Source organism: Phoenix dactylifera, chromosome 3, assembly GCF_009389715.1.
Source record: "Phoenix dactylifera cultivar Barhee BC4 chromosome 3, palm_55x_up_171113_PBpolish2nd_filt_p, whole genome shotgun sequence".
Taxonomy (NCBI): domain Eukaryota; kingdom Viridiplantae; phylum Streptophyta; class Magnoliopsida; order Arecales; family Arecaceae; genus Phoenix; species Phoenix dactylifera.
This window is the reverse complement of record NC_052394.1, coordinates 22264630-22282090: the sequence shown is the minus strand read 5'-3', so window position 1 is coordinate 22282090 and position 17461 is coordinate 22264630. Positions and strand designations below refer to the sequence as shown.

General features: G+C 42.8%; 1 protein-coding gene and 1 long non-coding RNA gene across 3 annotated transcripts; both read right to left on the bottom strand.

Annotated features, from left to right (window-relative positions):
- Positions 1 to 1790: 1790 nt before the first annotated feature.
- LOC103705997 lies at positions 1791 to 10868 on the bottom strand. Of its 2 annotated transcripts, XR_005511237.1 has the most exons (4): positions 9873 to 10868; positions 9424 to 9497; positions 9123 to 9304; positions 1791 to 2398 (listed from the first exon to the last, which is right to left on the bottom strand). It is a non-coding gene; the product is annotated as an uncharacterized LOC103705997 (long non-coding RNA). The 2 variants fall into 2 exon arrangements; XR_005511236.1 differs by lacking the exon at positions 1791 to 2398 and having other exon boundaries at positions 8878 to 9304.
- Positions 10869 to 14926: 4058 nt separating this feature from the next.
- LOC108510667 (diaminopimelate epimerase, chloroplastic-like) lies at positions 14927 to 17458 on the bottom strand. The gene is made up of 4 exons (XM_039124074.1): positions 17150 to 17458; positions 16881 to 17048; positions 15000 to 15067; positions 14927 to 14942 (listed from the first exon to the last, which is right to left on the bottom strand). The coding sequence occupies exons 1-4, from the start codon at positions 17258 to 17260 to the stop codon at positions 14927 to 14929; spliced, it is 363 nt and encodes a 120-aa protein (XP_038980002.1). The 5' UTR covers positions 17261 to 17458.
- Between the last annotated feature and the right edge of the window lie 3 nt (positions 17459 to 17461).

The following is a 17461-nucleotide window of genomic DNA, read 5'->3' as shown; positions in this document are numbered from 1 at the left end:
ACTTTCTATAAAGTCCAGTGAAGTCCTTATTTAGTTGTGTTTTATCCTTTGTGCGAAAGAAGGATACACATTTTTTCACGCCAATCTATCATTGGATTATCCACTACACAGATCACAAAATGTTCCAAACGGCTGTCATTCATCCACCACATAGATTGCAAAGCAAAATGGGGATGAATCCTTGTCTGGCGCAAAGGATACAATTGGGCTCAAGTACTGGATAGCCATGCATAACCCCTACAATGACAAGGTTCATCCCTTGCTCTAAAATATATGGAGAATATGTTCATAGGGACTTCGGTTAACTTGTGTGGAACTCTGATGCTTCCTCTCCAAGGTTATTCCGTGAATTCTTGTACTCCGATACAACGGGCTGTGCATGTCTACGCAAAGATGGGAGAGAGAGAGAGAGATACACACACATAAAAAAAAAAGAAAAAGAAAAAAAAGGGGCTGGTTTACAAAAACTATTCCGTCTAATTAATCAATCCATGATAGAGAGACAAGCTGCAATGAAACGACACACACTGCTTAAAAATAAAACGTTCACTGTAAAGATGAAACAAGGTTCTCCATGGCTGCAAAGAATGATTTAAAGACTTCTCACCTCGACTAATGTGGCTGTTAATCCTCCAGACGTAGGTCGCTTGCATGTATGGACCCTCACCTCGCTCCATTCTCTTTTCCTCCCAATCATCCAGCATTGGGAGTGGGGAGGAGGCGAGGGTCGGCACAAGTAGTGGGTGACCTCTTTTTCTTCAACTTTTCTAGCTAGTGACAGGAAATGTTTCCAGCCTTATTCGATAGAGAAGGATTAGATTGGGAGATTAGTTTGGCCGGTAGTTGCGCGTCTTGCAAGTCTGAAATGAGAAATTAGTGGCTGCTAAGATAGGGCAGATAAAAGGAAGATGATAAGGAGGTGCCACGCTCTAAAGGCTTTTTGCGAATGATCTCGCACCTGATACCCTTCTTATCTCCTAACTAAAATAATTTGGTTAGTGCTCAGCTACTCGTATCCCATCAGCCCATATTATTTTATAGTGACTCTTTCTCGGCGAATGATGGCTCCGGCTTTTAAGCGTTAATGGGGCAAGAAGAAACATGCTAAAGAGAGTTGGAAACAAGCACGACAAGAAACAAATAAAACATCATGCATCAAAATAATGGGATATCTGCAATTTGATAATGACGGATGAAGGTGGCCACACAGATGAGCAAGCTGCAAAACAATTCTCCATCACAAGGAGTTAATAAAGCAGGAAATTTATTTTACGTGGATCCTGCAGAATATATGGTCATTTTCCATCTTTGACTTGCTAAGTTATCTAATGCAGCTTTAAGTGTTAGTAGATTTCACTAGGTTCTTCCGTAGCAGTTTATCTAAAAGACTTTAGGTATTAACAGTTGTAACTCAGGCTGACAAACTATACGCATAATCGCTACTAAGACTGCACTTGCAGAGTAGGGTATTTGATTTCGCAAGGGGTTAATAGTAACTATCAGAGATAACTCATAAACAAGCAAATTAAAACGATGAAATTTTGTTCTTTTTCAAAGCTCTTTGCTTCTAGGCGATCTCCAATGACAACCCTAATTCATGCAACTTCCTGTGTATTTATGTACAGAAGACATGCCTTCTATTGGACATTGTACCAATAACTTCCATATTCATACACTCATGATGCCCAAACAGAAGATCCGTGCGTAGGATTCACATGCTGCATTAGATGAAACTCTCTGCATCTGCCATCTACTGATCTAATCCGTCTAACCAGAACACTAATTCGAACTTAAACCACAACTGTCTCTCCATTTAATAGCCACATGAAGGACTTGGTTCCTTAATGTATTCCAACAGTTGATGTAATTTATTACATGGTAAGCAAACCAATAAAGGAGAAAGATAATGTTCAAGAACATTAGTTACGGTATCTAACTTACTGAATAGTTTTAAGATTTTCTTTTCTTCCATTTAACCATGGCCCCAAGCCCTATCTGGAATTAATCAACCCCTTGAAGAACCTGTTTGCTGAGAAGCCTGATAGCGACTGCAGTTGGGTTTCCTGGTGGCATTTCTCACGTTAAACAATCGATCAGTATCTATACTTCCTGTGCAACCGAGCTCCTTCATTCCAGGTCATATGGCTGCAGAATCTTGCTAAACAACCTGATAAGCCTGTCTTTCGAATTTATCCCTAACAGATGCAATAAACATACCGACCAAAATCCTCAGAAAATGCAGCTGAATGTAGTAGTCATCCTGTCATTGCCCTTTAGATGATACTAATAAATGCTATAACAGGTAAGTGAACGAGGTGGTCCTGGTGCCCGCTCAATCTGAGTTCTTTTCCATAAAAAGGAGGAGACCATCCTGCAGCCCGCAATTACAGAGCAGGGCCTACAAAGTGGAGAGCAATGAGAGAAATAGAATAGAGTGCTCGAAAGTTGGCATTCGAAACATGAATTAGACAATTACATCGTGCAACATAATCCTAAGGACAACAATTTGCACGAAAAGAGGAGTAAAGATTGCTGTTCTGACATGACCACAATTTTTGGCGCCGAGTATAGTGTCTGCCAACAAGTCAATCACATGCCTGAGATGTTTGGAAAGCTTTGGCTGTGTGAATTTGAACTTGAGGATACGATCAGGGCCGGCCCAACCTTTAAGCGATTGAGGCGGTCGCCTAAGGCTCCGGCCCAAAGAAGACCCACTACAGAAAAGCCTTTAAGGCAAAATGGAAGAAAAAAAACCCTCCTGTGAGTTTACCTTAGACCAGCCTACTGCAAGGAAGGTCTCAAAGATAAAACAGCCTTAGGCCTCCAAATATATTGGGCCACTTCTGGACACGATGATGGGCAAATCCAAATAGCCCATTAGAATCAGGTGTCAGGCACGGTATACTGAATGCAGAATTTTGGTTGAACAGGCAATACTTTGAATTTTAACCAGAATATTTTATTTGAACTGCAGCTTTTACTTTTGTTCCCTCCGGTTGGCTCTTAGGTATGAAAACATTTGATAAGCAATGGAGTAAATGTCAGAAGACTACTGCTTTGTTCAATCAAAAAGGAGCACATATAGACTACTGTCAAATCCTCCATAACTGATGAGAAATGGTGAATATACTGCAACCTTATAAAGAAAATCCAAATTTATGCCCATCAAATAGAGGATTCTAGATTCCCTCCTTTCTTTCCTCCTTTTTTTTTTGCAAATAGATATAATGAAGTGGGAAAAAGTGGATCCACTCATCTTAATGGCATCAACGCCAGATTGCCCTTGTTATTATATGGGAACAAGTGGGTGACAGAAAATTCATGCAGGTCCCACGCATTCATACTTTCATTGTATATGCCATGCGTGTGCCCGGAGATACCCAATATATATATATATATATATATATATATAACATGATGTGTGCACATCTTGTAAGCATATGCGCACCCAATTGTGCATACCACCTTATACTTCACCATATTAAAATAAAAAAAATAAAAGTTGGGTTTGTTACAACCGAGGATCTTACTCAAAAAGGCTAACTGGAAGGTATTTTTTTGGATTCTTTAGTCTTGTATAGGTACCCAAAGTGTCTTCGGTGAATAATCGATATGGGACTAAACACACGTCCGCACCAGTCCTCACAAACTTTCTCCGTTCAAGTCCTGACATTCTCGTCAGGCTAAGGGTTCAAATTCATTCAAATCTAATCACAAGTACCACGATCGACCCATGGTCAGCCTTCATGAATTCGTGTTGTAGTGTCCCCTAATCCACATAGGCTATAGGCTGAGTTCGTTCTGATACCATTTATCACAAATCAGGACCTCACCCAAAATGGCTAGCCATAAGATATTTTTGGAAATTCCGTAATTATAAGTACTCAAGATTTTCTCGGTGAATAACCGATGTGGGACTAAATACATGCCTATATCGGTCCTCACAAGATTAGGATCCTCTCCAATTCAGGGACGAGCTGGCGAGAACGAATCACACAATGGCCAGCGACTATGTGGACCCTGTGATTCTTTTTTTTCTCCTTCTTATGAACACTAATCCTAATAATCATCTAGATGTGTCAACCAACTGCAAGGTGAAGATGGTAACGATGACTCCTTCGTGCCTGTGCATATTAAGCATGACAGGTCTCTCACTTGAACAAGTAATAAACCAATTACAGCATCTACTCAAAACGGAGACTCCCCCTCCCGAGTCTTATATAGAATAGTAAGATTTAAACCAAGACATTATACCAGTCCTTTAAATATGAAGATTTCTCCACATGGAACAAACTCAACCCCATCTCTATTTTTTCATCCCACAGACTATTTTGAGTACTACTATAGGATGTCACTTCTCTGCACTAAATACCATCCCTCAAAACTTTATCTGTCATTTCCCTTACCTCGAAGCAGATTTACTGATTCAGAGAGTGTCACTCGCAATGCCCCAAAACCCCTCAGTACCTGAGTTCCTCATCACCCTGAAAATGTAACAAATTACTACCCTGATAAACGTTAACTCAATGGTGTCACATTCTTAATTTCCAAATCTATTTTTCTTTGCACTCTTGCCTTTTCTTTGGATCAACAAACAAAAATACTCAAATCCTCCATATAATAAAAAGAGATGACATAACATCTTCTTGCTTAAGATCTGGAATCAGATCGTTCCCCCTGAATAAGTGGCAAGCAATGATACTATCCAAGCAAGTTCTAAGAAACAAAATAAACATTAAAGTAGAATGCCCCTGTAACTGGTTTGACCAAATACGGCTAAATTGGTTGAGTTATTTAAAAGATTGATACTGATAAGAAAACCTATATATTTGAGGGGGGAAGCTGGGAGGGGGGAGGGGGGGGGAGAGAGAGACTTGAAGCTCTCTCATACAATTTTTTCTTCTTTCCCAAATATGACCCTTGATAAAAGCCTTCTCATTATGACTTTATTATAGATGCTAATTCTATGCATTGCTTTTGCTATTCCCATCTCTTTGTGATGTCAAAACAATCAATCTATTAATTGTATCATAGCGCATGTCATCATTATATATATTCATTAAACAACTTTCATTCTAGTTTGTTCCCCCTCTTCTTCCATCTTCAAACCATGATTATGGAATATATATTAAAAAAAGTAGTGTTTTAAAATGTGATGCATGAGGTAGTTATATAGGGGATCAAACAAGCTGAACATAGAATGAGCTAGCCTAGCTCAAGCTCAACTCATTTTATGATCGAGCCAAGCTTAAACCAACTTATTTAGTTTCAAGCCCAACACAAGCTACTTGCAAACAGCTTGCTTTAAAAAATCAATGAGGGTTAAAGATATTTCAAGATCTTTATTTACATAATTTTTTGTTTAGTCTATGTAATTTAATCTCTATAATCTTAATTAAATTTTAATATTATAATTGAAATACATCTTTTGTACAACCTATGTTAGTTTATAGTAAATATGCAAAAAAAAGTGTGTGTGTGTGTGTGTGTGTATATATTATTAAATTAAGCTAGCCAAAATGTTATATATATATTATATAAATTTATATTTGGGGCCAAATTGAAGCAAGTTCAAATGAGCTAAGCCTAGATCTAGCTCAGTTCATTTACTATCCAAAGGAGCCGAACATGAGCTAGATCATGAAAAAGTTGCTCATTTGACATTCCTAGTTGTATATATGGATGTGGTCTCTTGCACTGCCTTGCCTATATGCACTTATTATATGCAACCGTACCGCATATGGACTAAACAGGCGTCCAATTAGCATTTTGCCATCTTATATGTGGCCCACTTCCATCATGGGTAGGGGTGTTAAAGGTCTAACCGGTTCGGCTATGGGCATGCAGAATCCAAGTTGCATCAAAACTCTTATCAACCAGATCTCAGCCGGCTTATTAAACATGTTAAAATTTTAAAATCAAATTCAATTATTTATTAAACAGGTAACCTAGCTCGACTCATATAACCTGTCCAATAAACAGCTTGAATTAGGTTTACAAACAGTCATAAATGAATCAAATCATAACCATGTCAACTTCATCCAACTAACAAATGAGTCAAATAGGTTAAGACTCTTAAGCCTAAACCCGAACATTTAATAAATGAGTCACACCGAATAGACATGCTTATGGTCCGAACCCATTTATGCCAAAGCTAAACATGTTTAACTCGAGTTGGTTGCAGTCAATTCATAAATTGCTACTATTGATTAGGGGGGCAAACATATGGATAAATTGCCCCTCTTATGTGGATATATGCAGATAGAGCAGGTTCAAACTGATGCTTAATTTAGATGTGAGTTTTAATTATGTTATAATTATTGCTAGTAATATTATATATTAAGTAATAAGCACCAATTAAATAATAAGCACAAATATTGATATTATCTATCTAAAATTACTATCATTATTATTATTTTTTTATTTTAGTTCATATATTTTAAAAAATTTATATAGTTAAAAATACCAACCTTAATTATATGCGGTTATATATGTAGCCTGCATACTAGATATGTATTATGCAATACCTTGCATATTACAGTCACTTTTCTAAAACACTAAAAAAAAAAATAAAAACAATCTTGTTGAAGGAAGATTTGCCACTGAGGATGGTAATGAACCCAAAAGTCCTAAAAACCTTTAGTGTGTTGTTTGCCTTGACCTGACTTGAGAATCTACTAACAACCAAAACATACTAGAAAATGTTAAGAGAGTCTTTTGTATCTTATCAAGTGCTAACAAAATCAGCCCAACCTATACAACTAAATTTTTGCATTTCCCCTGGAAAGCGACATCTGTCGATAAGTGGTTATACCTCATAAGGTAATTGTTCTACACTCCTTACTTGGTGTAGCTTGTTATATGGATTGTGAGCGAGAACTTATGCATCCTTGAATTGCAATTACATATATATATATATATATATATATATATATATATATATATATATATATATATAAGTTATATTTAAAATAATATCACATATCTTCTAAAGAATCAAAAATTTAAAAAAAAAAAGAAAAAGAAAGGAAAGAAAGGAGAGGAGATGGGAGAGACCCTAGAATATGTCCCTCCCTTCTCGTACCGCCCCCATCTTCTCCACCCCACCCCCACTAGACAACCTCCATCTGCCCCCTCCTCTCTCTCTCTCTCTCGCCCCCTCCCCAGAGTCCCATTCTCTCTTTTTTTTGAAACTTCTTTCCTCTCGTTCTCCATTAACCCTACATCCAGATCCCCTACCCTCAACTTGGCTACCGTGACACTGTTCAAGTAGGCCAACGCCCGCCACCTCCTCCTCCTATACCCCGCCTCCTCTTCCTCCTCGTCTTGGAACTCTCCCTCCTCTCTCGCAATCTTGCCCTCTCCACAGTCACCATCTCCCCTCTGCTTTGATCCTCGTCCCTCCCCTCACCCTCACCATTTCCTCCTCACCTTTCAATAATGGTGTGAATAGTGCCCTCGGTATGTTGGGTCGAGATAGGTCGGTCTTGGGCCGGGCTCAAGTTGAAGCCTATAGGCTCGAGCGCCAGTCAAGCTGGGTTCGGGCTTATGAATTAACTCTCAAAATTAAGGCTAGGCCTGGCTAAACCATGCAAAGGTCTATCGAGAAGGAAAAATAGGTTTCAAAAAGACTACCGACAAAGATAGTATATATAAATTCTTCTGAAAAAAAGAAAAAAGAAAACGTAACATAGTAGTATATAGAATTGTGACAAAGGTTGCTTCGCATTATATATTGTGAAGCTATGTGCCCAATTACAACTTCATATTTCTTCCGCCAAAACTATCTTGGATTTACCAAGTTGGTGCTACAGAAAATCCTACATTAGGCACATTTACACTTTCCAGCATACTAGTTTATATTGAGGGAGCCTCTTTGAGAATTCTCCGTGACTTGAGTTCAACTCAATAATCTTGTAAAGATGCACCAGCACAAGAGTAATAAACATCGAAAGTCAAATCTAAAGAAATAAGTTCAAAAAGATTGGAAAGGAAGAAGAAGGGGGCTGGAGGTGCTTTCTTTTTTATTTTTCTGAAACCTTCTCTTGTATTGTATGTAAGCAAAATATTTCTAATGAATCATTTTTTCTTGTATATTGCAAAGAATCCTCAACAGATTCTAATCAGAAGCTTGGCCCCAAGAAGATGAGGAATGAGAGTCACATTGGTTGATTATAGGCTTTCTTAGGAGACACAGTAGAAGTTTGTTGCTTCTTTCTCCTCACACCTATCCATTCTCCATCCCTCTTCTCGTTGCTCTTCAATCCTTAAATATTTATCATATGACAGTGTTCGATCAAATGAACCAGGTCACACAACTTTTAGCATTTAATGATTAAATTAGTTGGCACCAGCTCACATAAGAAATGCCTAGCATCTTGGTATTGCTCGCATTTTAGTCATTATGAAGTTGAAGTAATCAACAGAAATTTGATTAACCCCAATATCTACTGACTCCCAGTATCTATGTATTCTAGGATTAAATCAAGTTGTGACCTGGCTTTTGTCCAAGGAATCAAAAGTATTGCATTTTTAATTGTGGTCCTCAAGCTAATGGAGAGGAAATATTTGACTCCAAGTCATGATGACAACTTGCATAAGTTGAAGAAGTAGAACTATAAGTGCTGGTTGCAAAAAAAAGTTTTCTAATGAAGGATCTGGGATAATCCAATAGATAACAAAATGATCAAATAAATAGAATAATTGTTATATATGCTAAATTTTTAACCACATCAAGGGTTATAACTTTATTAGACTTTTACAAACTCTGTTTTACTCAAAGAAAACAAAAAGGAACTCTGACAATCTAAACTATCAAAGTATTTTCATGCAATCAAACATGTATGGTTACTTTTTCTATGCATAGTCAGCCATATCATTTACAGAAAATAGCATATCAAATTTCAAGGGATTAATTGATGTCTCCATGTTCTCATGTCGGCAATAGCATATCAGACAGCAACATCAGCTGCGAGAAGGTGCAGACCTTGAATTCCATAAACTAGCTATGACAAACTGATTATAGCTCCAGACAGAACATGCCATCATGCAAATTACAAGTAACAAAATTTCTGACAGTTTAGAGACATTAATATGCATGTTGCAGATAATACTTCAGATACCTTTCAATTGGACTCATTATCATCTCTTCTTGAAGCAAAGGTCTTAGAAACTAATCCAAATTGCTGAGCTAAAGGGGGACAGATCCATAAAACACTGTGTCTGCAGGGCCTATGTAAACATGGTTGTCTTCCTCCCTCCACTCAATCTCCAGTGGCCCACCAGGCAAATCAACAATGCATGTCTGGTTCAAAAGAACATTCACCAAAAGTATAGAGTTATAAATGAGAATGGGAAAAGCACATGCGAGATAGAATAAGATGAATGCAACAACGTAAAGATCACAGAGTAATATGAACATACCCTTTCAGTGTGGCCCTCTAGAACTGCCGCGACAACAACTGCACAAGCTCCGGTCCCACAGGCTAGAGTTGCTCCTGCCATTCAAAAATAATTTAACCATCCAATTGGTTCATAACACAATCACATGATGACAAAAGGGAGTAATGCAGATTTTAAGACTGTGACCACAATCAGGATACTAAGAAGCATGATTTGTAAGCAACTCCATTTACCTGACTCAACCACATACAAAAGAATACGGCATACAACTGAGCTGGGATGAAATACTGTTTCTATTATATTAGAAACCGAAAAGGGAGGCAATCCTATGCTGAATAACATAACTGACAAGATGCAAGAAGGTTTACAATATTTCTGCTCTTCAGGAAGTATAACCAAATAAAAGACCATAATCACCCTCACACACACAGAGACACGTGAACATAGAAAACAATAGCTCTGAGAAATACCTGCACCATGTTCCCATACACGCATTTTTAGGTGTGAACGAGAGAAGACTTGCACAAATTCTGCAAAATAGATGATCAAAGAATTCAATCAAGGAAACCAAAAAAGGGATTCTATATGCTACTGCTCTTTAGTGTGTGCAAAGGTGAACAGCACCACCATAGCCTTTATGGATGAAAGCAAACCACAACAGCTGCAGATAGGCATGCAGTCAAGCATGTGACGGAGAACTATAATATGCCTACTTACACTGATCAGTTAACATTGCTCACATAAAGAATCTCATTATAGAAAATAAAGGATATGCAAAAGCATTGAAGCATTAAAATGGAAATAAAATTAAATGCAATATCAGACACCGCATATTATGATGGATGCATACCCATACAGTACCAGTACTTTACCGACCTGTAACCAGTACTTTACCAATTCGGTAGCATACCGGTATTTTACCGATACGAGGTACAGAGTGATTCCACTTGGTTCGGAATGGTATGGACCAGTTCAACTCATATACTGAACCGAAAGTCAGTATCATACCGGTACTTTACCAGCACGGTGTGGTATAGTCGGTACATGTCGGTATGGCACACCAAGTTGTCAACTTTTCTAATTTCATTATGAACTATGTGCGAAGAATTTTTTTTTTAAGGAAAAAGTTAAACCAAGACTGCTCCAAGAAACAAAACAAGTAGCTTATGATTTCACACTAAGAACACATCCAAAACTATTTACAGGACTTCAATAGTCATAGTAATGTCCAATGTAGAAAAAGAATATGAATATCGAAGAAAATATTTTAGCAACTTGTATCAATACGAGAGGGGAACATCTCATGGTGCTCAAATTTTGGACCAATATCTCCCAGCTTTAAGTCATCCACCTCCAAAGCCTGTATAGGACTAGAATAAGACATTGTATAGTCATAATTCAAAAGGCTTACTCAAGAATTAATACTTCAAAAGGCTTCTAAAATCATTCCAATTCAACATTCATAATGTATGTTGCTGGAAATTGGACCCGGGGGCGGCCGCGAACCGAGGAGGAGGAGCTCCGGCGAACACTGGCGGACGGCAATCCGTCGGCGAGCGGCGTCCTCCGGGGGACCTGCAAGAAGCCGGTGGTCGGGCTTTTCCGGCGCTGGCCCTCCGATGCTTAAGTCAGAGGGAGGCTTAATTTTGGAGAAGGAGAGGGACTGTATGTAGAAGTCCGAAAAATTCCCTTTTGGGAGGAAGAAGCCTCTCTTTTTATAGGAAGAGTGGTAGGGTTACCTGTGATGTGACTGGGCGAATTAATAGGTTACCGTCACGATTGGACGTGGGCGTGTGGAAGTAATGAGTTGCCGTGGATGGCCCGTTCCCATCATGGAAGGAGATGGCGCGTAGCCAGAGCTTGCTTGTAGCGCGCAGTGCAGTACATTCTTGGGAATGGTGGGGCGTTGACAGTCGTAGCAGGGTATGGTTCCTGATCAAAATGTCGTGGCGTGGCCGACAAGTAAAGCATGGTGTAGTGAGGCTGCTACAGGGCATGGCCGCAGCATATAGACGAGGTCGGCCTTTTGAGGTCAGCTCGGCCTTCTATGATTAGCCTTCTGTGCTCGGCAGCCTTCTGTGCTCGGCGGCCTGGATGAGCTCGGCAGCTTCTGTGCTCGGCCTTCTGGCCTTAGTCTTCTGAGCTCGGCAGCCTGGATGAGCTCGGCAGCCTTCTGAGCTCGGCTCGGCAGCCTTCTGAGCTCGGCCTGGATGGACTCGACAGCTTCTGTGCTCGGCCTTCTGGCCTTAGCTTTCTGAGCTCAGCGGCCTGGATGAGCTCGGCAGCCTTCTGTGCTCGGCGGCCTGGATGAGCTCGGCAGCTTCTGTGCTCGGCCTTCTGGCCTTAGCCTTCTGTGCTCGGCTGCCTTCTGAGCTCGGCAGCCTTCTGAGCTCGGCCTTCTGGTCTCGGCCTTCTGTGCTCAGCCTGCTGTGCTCGGCCTTCTGAACTCGGCTCGGCCTATGAGCTCGGCAGCCTTCTGAGCTCGGCCTGCTGTGCTCGGCCTTCTGTGCTCGGCCTGCTGTGCTCGGCCTTCTGTGCTCGGCAGCCTTCTGAGCTCGGTAGCCTTCTGGTCTCGGCCTTCTGTGCTAGACCTTCTGAACTCGGCTCGGCCTATGAGCTCGGCAGCCTTCTGAGCTCGGCTCGGCCTATGAGCTCGGCCTGGATGGGCTCGACGGCTTCTGTGCTCGGCCTTCTGGCCTTAGCCTTCTGAGCTCGGCGGCCTGGATGAGCTCGGCAGCCTTCTGTGCTCGGCGGCCAGGATGAGCTCGGCCTGGATGAGCTCGGCCTAGATGGGCTCGGCAGCTTCTGTGCTCGGCCTTCTGGCCTTAGCCTTCTGAGCTCGGCGGCCTGGATGAGCTCGGCAGCCTTCTGTGCTCGGCGGCCTGGATGAGCTCGGCAGCTTCTGTGCTCGGCGGCCTGGATGAGCTCGGCAGCTTCTGTGCTCGGCCTTCTGGCCTGTCTTCTAAGCTCGGCAGCCTTCTGTGCTCGGCGGCCTGGATGAGCTCGGCAGCTTCTATGCTCGGCGGCCTTCTGAGCTCGGCTCGGCCTATGAGCTCGGCTCACTGTCGGATTTGGGTGCTTTAATTGTATTTGTGGGGTGGTCCATTTTTTCCCCCAACACTACCCCCGACTTCCGAGTTCGAGCTGCTTTTTGGCTCGGGCGAAGGAAGTAGTCCAGTCGTCGATCATCCTATAATATAGCCAAATATCTATGGAGATGTGCGTGCTAAATAGAGTGTACCTCTTATGCAGTTGGAGTTTAAGTGCTTCAGGTCGACTCAGCGGCCTTCTTTGGCCTTGTCTGTTGGCGATCGAGCCGAGCTCGATTAGTCGATGGAGATCGAGCCGAGCTCGATTAGTCGATGGAGATCGAGCCGAGCTCGATTAGTCGATGGAGATCGAGCCGAGCTCGATTAGTCGATGGAGCATGACGTTAATCCTTTAACTGGAGGATCCGAGCTTAGTCGGGAACCCGATCTTGGAGACATATGGGAGATGGACTTCATTCGTTGGCGATCGTGCGCCCTTATTCGGAGCGGAGCGACGTTGGAGATAGAGATACCCGTAGGTCGTTTTTTGGATTCTCCGACCTGAAAATAGATAAAATATTAAAATTATTTGAAGCCAAAGTGGCGTCCTGTACCTTTTGGAGATATTTTGATGGCTCTCGAGCTTCGAAGTCCCTCAGGACTTGGTTCAGCATCGGCCTTCTTTGGCTCGATTTTCTAGGAGGTGTTCTGCGCTCGGGCTTCTGAGCTCGGCGGCCTGCTAAGCTTGGCCTTCTGGATGAGCTCGGCAGCCTTCTGAGCTCAGCAGCCTGCATGAGCTCGGTCTTGGGCTGCAGTGGCTAGCGTTTGGACTTGCTGCACTAACGCATCGAAGTGCTCGAGTTGGACTTGTGGAACTTGATCTACCGGAGATCTTGGTGGTGAATTCTGGACTGAGCGTTTGGGACTTGGAGCATGATGCTGAGAGGCGTTAAAGACTCCTCCGCTCCTTAGTTTCATGGCCGCAACTCGGGCCCTTCCTCTAGCGCCAACTGTTGCTGGAAATTGGATCCGGGGGCGACCGTCGGCCGAAAGGGAGGAGCTCCGTTGCCTGAGTGGCGAGTGGCGACTTGTCGGCGGGCGGCGTCCTCCTGGAGACCTGCAAGAAGCCGGTGGCCGGGCTTTTTCGGCGTCGGCCCTCCGATGCTTAAGTCAGAGGGGGGCTTAATTTTGGAGAATGAGAGGGACTGTATGTAGAAGTCCGAAAAACCCCCTTTTGGAAGGAAGAAGCCTCCCTTTTTATAGGAAGAGTGGCAGGGTTACCTGTGATGTGACTGGGCGAATTAATGGGTTACCGTTACGATTGGACGTGGGCATGTGAAGTAATGAGTTGCCGTGGATGGCCCGTTCCCATCATGGGAGGAGATGGCGCGTAGCCAGAGCTTGCTTGTGGCGCGCAGTGCAGTACATTCTTGGGAATAGTGGGGCGTTGACAGTCGTAGCAGGGTATGGTTCCTGATCAAAATATCGTGGCGTGGCCGGCAAGTAAAGCATGGTGCAGTGAGGCTGCTGCAGGGCATAGCCGCAGCATATAGACGAGGTCGGCCTTTTGAGGTCAGCTCGGCCTTCTATGATTAGCCTTCTGTGCTCGGCAGCCTTCTGTGCTCGGCGGCCTGGATGAGCTCGGCAGCTTCTGTGCTCGGCCTTCTGGCCTTAGTCTTCTGAGCTCGGCAGCCTGGATGAGCTCGGCAGCCTGGATGAGCTCGACAGCCTTCTGAGCTCGGCTCGGCAGCCTTCTGTGCTCGGCCTTCTGGCCTTAGCCTTCTGAGCTCGGCGGCCTGGATGAGCTCGGCGGCTTCTGTGCTCGGCCTTCTGGCCTTAGCCTTCTGTGCTTGGCTGCCTTCTGAGCTCGGCAGCCTTCTGAGCTCGGCCTTCTGTGCTCGGCCTGCTGTGCTCGGCCTTCTATGAGCTCGGCAGCCTTCTGAGCTCGGCCTGCTGTGCTCGGCCTTCTGAGCTCGGCAGCCTTCTGTGCTCGGCAGCCTTCTGAGCTCGGCAGCCTTCTGGTCTCGGCCTGCTGTGCTCGGCCTTCTGAACTCGGCTCGGCCTATGAGCTCGGCAGCCTTCTGAGCTCGGCTCGGCCTATGAGCTCGGCCTGGATGGGCTCGACAGCTTCTGTGCTCGGCCTTCTGGCCTTAGCCTTCTGAGCTCGGCGGCCTGGATGAGCTCCTTCTGTGCTCGGCGGCCAGGATGAGCTCGGCCTGGATGGGCTCGGCAGCTTCTGTGCTCGGCCTTCTGGCCTTAGCCTTCTGAGCTCGACGGCCTGGATGAGCTCGGCAGCCTTCTGTGCTCGGCGGCCTGGATGAGCTCGGCAGCTTCTGTGCTCGGCGGCCTGGATGAGCTCGGCAGCTTCTGTGCTCGGCCTTCTGGCCTGTCTTCTGAGCTCGATAGCCTGGATAAGCTCGGCAGCCTTCTGTGCTCGGCGGCCTGGATGAGCTCGGCAGCTTCTGTGCTCGGCGGCCTTCTGAGCTCGGCTCGGCCTATGAGCTTGGCTCACTGTCAGATTTGGGTGCTTTAATTGTATTTGTGGGGTGGTCCATTTTTTCCCCCAACAGGAACATCTCATGGTGCTCAAATTTTGGACCAATATCTCCCAGCTTTAAGTCATCCACCTCCAAAGCCTGTATAGGACTAGAATAAGACATTGTATAGTCATAATTCAAAAGGCTTACTCAAGAATTAATACTTCAAAAAGGCTTCTAAAATCATTCCAATTCAACATTCATAATGCATGATAGAAATTATAAGTTGTTAAAGATATTCCTTATCGAGTATGCGTCCACCTATGGAAAGAGAAGATTATGATGAATTGATTGTCCATTACATTGCATAATTTGTTGAGAATCAACCAAGGAAATAAAGTACTCTAGGTAGATATTATGGAACATTAATGTTTAATATGCATGAATATCTGTAACCAAGAAAAGTCAAAGACTATAACCATACTCATCACCATCAAGATCTTCTCCTGGCTATTTAGGGTTGGCAATTAATGACATTAACAAAAATTATTTTAGCAAAGTGTAGTCCCTGAAGTGCAACTATCCTAGAACTAGGAGTCCAAACCTAGATTTCTAGATGACCTAAGTTTAAAGAAGTGTCCTACTGTAACTTCTAACAAGCAGAGCTTTTGATATGGATAGGTGCTCCCTTTGAGGCAAGACAAGTATTTTATTCGTGTTAACCAAAACCATTAAATAAACCAATGAGGAATGAAATTGGAAGTTATCTCTTGTTGGTCTGTTTTCTTCGTACCGGTGTAACAATAGAAGTGCGATTTTTGGCATCTAATGCATCTTGATATTGAAGTTCTATTTTTCACCTTCAAGAATCCAGTAGTTCCAAATAGAGTTTCAGAATTCTAGAAAGATAAATCTATCTTTACTCTATCTTGTATGCCACCTTTGATTCCCCTAGACTTGTAAGCAGTCTAGATGAAGAGGGAAGAAGATGACAATTTATGTTGGGAACTATATTCATCTTTGGGGCTCAATGTAGAAGTTAGCCACAAGATTTCTGTTGTTCCCACTCCAAAAAAATAAAAATAAAAAAAGGATAATATTTTTAGATTATATTAACTTAATGATGTCCATGCTTCAGTATGAGTATGTGTTTTTTTTTTTTAATTTGGGGAGTGGGGGGGGGGGGGGGGTGGCAAATGCATATGTGTTTTTAGGTTAATGCATTTGAGACAAAAAATTATGCATTACCATTTGCATACAATAAATGTGGCCACAATTTATTTCATTTTTACCCAAAATCATCTAATAGCCAAACAAGGAACTAAATTATGCACTTGTAACATTTTCTATCATTTTTTTCAGTTTTAGCATACAAAAAAAAAATCTATAGTTTCTTTGAAAACAGACAGTTGTATGTCATCCAGCTTCCATATGATGCTTTATGAAAAAAGATTTACCTGCATGTCATTGCATGCTTAATCAGATTAAGCATATCTGATGTTCCTGAAATGTATAAGAAAAATCTATACTTTTTACCTTTATCCACCACACAGTTCCATTGTAGCAGTCAGGACTGGTGTGGTACATGGGGTGTAGATGGTTTCGGTCAGTACCATTCAGCCAATCACTGATTTCCACAGAGGACCAGTGAACTGAGATGTGATATGCCGAGTGATCTCTGGCATTTTTATAACAAGAATCAATAACCAAAAATTGTTTAAAGGTTAATTTCTCCCATACGTGAAATAGAAAGCAGTTAATAAACAATATAGACAGATAACAAGAAAAACAAAAAGAAATAAAGATGGGACATGGAATGGTCTATTCTGCTTATAAATTGTGTATCTTTCCATAGAATTCGACTTGTCTAACCATTAGCACATCTTCAAGCTGCTTAAAACTCTCATCTACAGCCATAAGAGGAAATTGACCGAGTGTGAAACAAATAAAGATTCTCCAAGCAACGGATTACCTCGGGCTCGCTGTCATCCGAGTTAAAGATCCTCATGGAGTAATCGGTGCCATTGACCCCGGGCAATGCAAAGATTACACCATCAGCACCAATCCCAAAATTCCGATTGCAGAGCTTCACGGCCTGTTGGGGAGTAACCCTAGGCTCCAAGGAATCCCTATTATCCACCTATATTAATAAGATAAGCTCCACAAGAACCGGATCAAGAAGAAGTCCATGCCCAAGAAATCAAGAATCGGAGGTGGACAATGAGAGATCGCATCACGAACCATGATGAAATCGTTGCCGAGACCCTGGTATTTGACGAAATGGAAAAGGCCGGAGTCCTTCCTATCCAAGAAAGAGGCATCGGGGGACTTTTTTGGGGCTTCGACGCTCATGGAAGCCGCCGGCGATCGAGAGCTAGGGTTTCGGAGAACGAGGACGGGTTTGTGGGAGTGGAGAGATGGAGGGAGTCGGAGCGGAGAGAAGGGTGCGAGGGAGCGAAGGTGATGGAGACGGCCATGGTCGTCGGCGTCAGCCTCGACGCCCCACCTATCGAGTGCGGGGAGGCTTGTCCGTTTGTGCGAGGGTAGGAGTCA